General features: G+C 36.5%; 1 protein-coding gene across 1 annotated transcript; it reads left to right on the top strand.

Annotated features, from left to right (window-relative positions):
- The first annotated feature begins 3,269 nt into the window (after positions 1 to 3,269).
- On the top strand, positions 3,270 to 4,400 carry LOC113294189 (cytochrome P450 87A3-like). Its single transcript, XM_026542601.1, has 6 exons — positions 3,270 to 3,356; positions 3,459 to 3,497; positions 3,855 to 3,944; positions 4,055 to 4,142; positions 4,228 to 4,334; positions 4,392 to 4,400. The coding sequence occupies exons 1-6, from the start codon at positions 3,270 to 3,272 to the stop codon at positions 4,398 to 4,400; spliced, it is 420 nt and encodes a 139-aa protein (XP_026398386.1).
- The last annotated feature ends 249 nt before the right edge of the window (positions 4,401 to 4,649 follow it).

The raw sequence follows: 4,649 nt of genomic DNA, 5'->3' as shown, positions 1-4,649 counted from the left end.
TGATGGTTCAGGGTGCAAAAAACAACTTGCGTAAAAAAATATCTGCAAAAACAGTTGCAAATTTTTTTTTTTGCACAGGAGTCGGTCTTTTTAGGTTGGATTTGAGTTTTCAGTATACAGAACTGAAGGTAGGATAATATTAATGCTAACAGGTCAAATAGGTGCCTGCACTGCAACTAAAACAGTGTAAGTGGCCGTTAAACTGAGGAAGGGTAGTGGTTCTATCGGTAGCATTGAGTTGAATGAAACAGATTAGTACAGAAGAGATAGGTTATGAATTTGATTAGGGGTTTCTGCACTGGTTTAGTTTTTTTTTTCTTTCCTGAAATCCCGAGGAAGTGTAATTCATATTTATCAATGTTATATTATATTCAGAATGTGAATATTGCTGCAATGTTACAAATCTGTCTTCTCCTCAGCTAAACTTTCTACTGAGAAGCCCTCTGGCCATGAGAATAATCACAAGATTGATAAATATTTATCAAGGTTTTAGAAGCACAGACAATGCTCACAATGATTTCTCCAAACCATTCTTGGACTCGATTTTCTTCTTGTGCTCTTAATCCCCTGTCTTGTACATTTCTGCCTCTTGCACCATCTTCTTCTTCGCTGTAGTTTTGTCCTCGGCAGACACATTAAAAACAGTTATCTGAGGCATACCACGAGGTGCAGGTGGAATTCCAGAAAGCTCAAATTTACCAAGCAAGTTGTTATCCCTTGTTCTTGCTCGCTCCCCTTCAAAGACCTGAATCAGCACTACATGTTGGTTGTCGGAGTAGGTAGAGAAAACTTGCTCCTTCTTGGTAGGAATGGTGGTGTTTCTAGGTCAACTTCTCAGTACTATCACCACTCAAAATTGCTGCCTGCACAGCCGCTCCATAAGCCACATGTTGGAATCTGTTGGAAGTTAGTATGTGAAGATAATCGGAAGACCAAGTCTCTCGCATATAATCCTGTATTGTAGCTAGATAAGTATAGTGTACCTGGTCAAGATAGTTTGTTGCTCTAGGTTTACTGCTTATTCAATAAACCTATAAATAGGATTCATTATGTAAATATAACCTATCCCAGAATGATCAAACTCTCTGGAGATCAATAATCTAATTCACTCTACGGGGTTTCTGTCCGTGGACGTAGGCGTTAGTGCCGAACCACGTTAAGTTCTTGTGTTCTTAATTTGTCTTTTATTTAGTTTTCTGTAATCGATGATCCGTCTCGATACTCATAATTTATTATGGTATCAGAGCGGGGAAATCCGCTCGAATTGCTTCCGCATCAGTATTTTTTTTTTTTTTGCGTCTGTTATCAGACTGATTTAGCTCTTATTTCAATTCATTTTATGCAATCCCTTCATGCTTATCGTGTATTGACTGATGATAGGTCCTCAAGCAATCAAAAGTAAATCGTTGCTTGCCATTTCTACCCAAAGTTTTAATGAGGAAGATTATCATATTACAATTCTTTCTCTTTAACAAACTTTTCATTCTGGGTTACAGATTGCATAATTAGTTTTTATTCTCATCGATAGCTTATCACTACGTGCTATCAATAAACAGAGAAACCAATATTCATGGTTTTCTCTGGACGTCAAAGAGAGTTATCATCAATTAACATAACTCTTCTTATTATTTTTTTGTGAACATAATTAATCTTCGGAAAATACATCTTTTGCGATCTTATTTCCAAAAGAGAAATATCTTAATTTCATTACAATTCTTAATTTCATTGGGTATCGATCATAGACCAAGTGGTATCTTAATTTCATTAGTCCGACACGATTTTGATGTTAATCAAAGTTTGTCTCATCTCTGATTCAATTAAACTGATCACCGTCGGATTCTCCAAGTTTATCTCACTGAGGTCTTGTTTTATTAAGACCTAATATTTTTCAAAATTCATCTGCACCTATACTATATTTCCTCAAAATTTAGTCATACAGTATCCAAGTAATCAATCTCCTCAGAACTAATAGATCATTCTTGTTTCTATAGAAGAAAAAAAACATCAAACTGATGATGAAAACTAATTTAACCCTAGAAGGTACAAATATTTCTATTAACCCTAACCTTTTGGTCGAGAAACATCAAATCAAGCATGAGGATTTCTTTACCCATCTATGTAGAAACCTAAAAATACATACAAGCCTAACTTTTTTTGGTTCAGAAAAAATCTAGGGTTTGGTAAAGCAATCAAAAAGATAATGAAAACAACCACCATGGAGGAAGAACAGAGGAATCTTCACAAGAATTAAGGATACAACATAGAGAGATTAGTGAGAACTACCCAGATTTATGCTTAGTGATTTTCTATCAATGGCGGAATTTTGGGGAAGATGAGAAGAAATGGAGAAGAAAGAGAAAGTGACGGAAAATGCTATTTATATGGGTGGAAAATAAGGAGGTAGTTCCAACTCTGCCAACTTAATTTCCACTGGACTAGGGAAAATAAGTTCCCGGGAATACGAACCAAAGGAATTGTTCCCAAGTGGGTGACTTAATACAAGTTGGAGGTGCATGGATACTGAGGAAACTAGGTGAACTATAAGCTTAGTTGCTTGGTCTCAACTATACGAAGTTGGTTTAGATTTTGTATAACGGCTTAATTCTGAGAGTATTTAATCTGAACTAGGTCCCAAGGTTTTTCTGCATTTGCGGTTTCCTCGTTATTTTTCTATTTTCGCAATTATAATTGTTACTTTATTATTAAAATTATTTTATTTGGTAATACAATTTGGTTTACTTTTACAAGAGTAAAGCGTCGTTACACAGCGGTAGTAGGAAGCCGGGCTACAAGCTGGACGCCAACAACTTTTTGAATAACGATCCGTCTATGAAAAAGAGAACCACCTATTTTCTGATTGACATATTGACTGGTCAGACTGTTTCTTAATCTCTTCAGAATGTAATTGTATCCTCGCCTAGTTCCCCTAAAGAAGTGAAAGCTAGAACCCAAAACTCATAACCATATGTGGTACAAATGTCAAGATATTTTTGACATTTTCGCTTGATTTCCATAGTGATGGCGTGACCCGGCGTAAAGTTGCGTGTGCATGCACTTGTGAAGGGAGAAACCCCAGTGACGTCCAAACATATATCTCTCCCATTGATCCAATTGAGGACAAGGATATCCACTGGCTTTAGTTCTTTGACAGTGGTTGAAAGTCCAAGAGACGCTTCTTTCCTGGCGGACACTCCCGCTTTGTAACACATATCGAACAAGATATCCCGAACAAGATCGTGTCGGAATTTAAGACCGATACCCTTAGCACAATGCAAAGTGTGGTCGCCAAAGATGTCCACAGGGTGGCCGCAACTAGAGCATACACTGTCACTATCGAAGAGTGGTATACCAAAACGGTACATGAGACAACACAAAATTGTCTTGGCCTTATGGACTGATTAAGCCCATTGATAGGGATTTCCTTGAGAAAGTCCATAGAGTGTGGAATTCTGTTACAGTGCCATAAGAACAATTCACGTTCTGATAATGAGAAGCAGGTAGGGAGAGTGGATTTAATAACATCAAATTATTTTACCGCCAATGACTTCATGTATTGAGGGGCGGCTTCGTTGATGATGAAATTAGCCAACGGGATCCCACATGCTTCCGTATAAATCTGCACTGCCTGTTGATAGGTTGGGCAAGATTGCAACGTTACAGGGTGTGATAGAATGGAACTTTGTAGCTCCTGGGTCTGTGCATAAGAAGCGATCTAGCAGTATTTTCCTGTTTCCTGCAACAAGAACACAGGAAAATCTCTCTTTTCCTTGCTTCTTAGCATGTGTATTAATAATTATTATAAATTGATGAAATGCAACAAATGCATTTCAATGGTCGATTCCTGGTTTTTGTAGGAAGAGCATGAAGCAATTTTTAGAAGAAAGGAAAATGTGGATGCTTCACTTACATGGAAAGATTTTAAATCGATGGCTTTTACATCTCAGGTACACAATCTAAGTGCAAGAGTGCCGCATATTAAAAATGAGCACCCACAGAATTAAAACCAGTCCGGTTAAGAAAAGTTACATAAATCCATTGAGTTTATTTTTTGCAGGTACTCAATGAAACATTTAGGATGGCCAACATTGCCCCAGGGATTCCTAGGAGGGTGATCAAAGATATCCATAAACGGTACTTGAGTAGTATTTTATTAAGAAAGAAAATGTGTTTTTAAGAAAGAAAATGTGAATTTAGCTCTAAAACTGTATTGCATATTAACCTTTGCAGGATATGTAATCCCAAAAGGATGGACACTTATGGTTGTTGCTACGGCTATTCACATGAACCCTAAAAAGTTTGATGATCCTCATATCTTTAATCCATGGAGATGGAATGTAAGTTGCATTTTTAAAGTTTGTTTAAGTTCTTTTGTTGGTTGATACTGAATGTAGAAAATCTGATATCAAATACTTAATGAACACAATTCGTAACTCAAACAAATCTCTTTGATTGATGTAAATAAACTCATGGATTAACAACCTATTTATAGTTTAACAAACTTGACTCTCAAGCAAAGACTCTTTCCTAATAAATCAAATTCTAAAACAAGACTCTTCTAGAATATTCTAAAATCTATACGTAAAATACTATACGTAACCAAACTTTAAAACCGGCAAACTTGTTTCTCAAGTTTACTACACATTCACAAT

This window comes from Papaver somniferum, chromosome 7 (genome assembly GCF_003573695.1).
Source record: "Papaver somniferum cultivar HN1 chromosome 7, ASM357369v1, whole genome shotgun sequence".
Classification (NCBI taxonomy): domain Eukaryota; kingdom Viridiplantae; phylum Streptophyta; class Magnoliopsida; order Ranunculales; family Papaveraceae; genus Papaver; species Papaver somniferum.
This window is presented reverse-complemented; position numbering and strand designations above follow the sequence as displayed.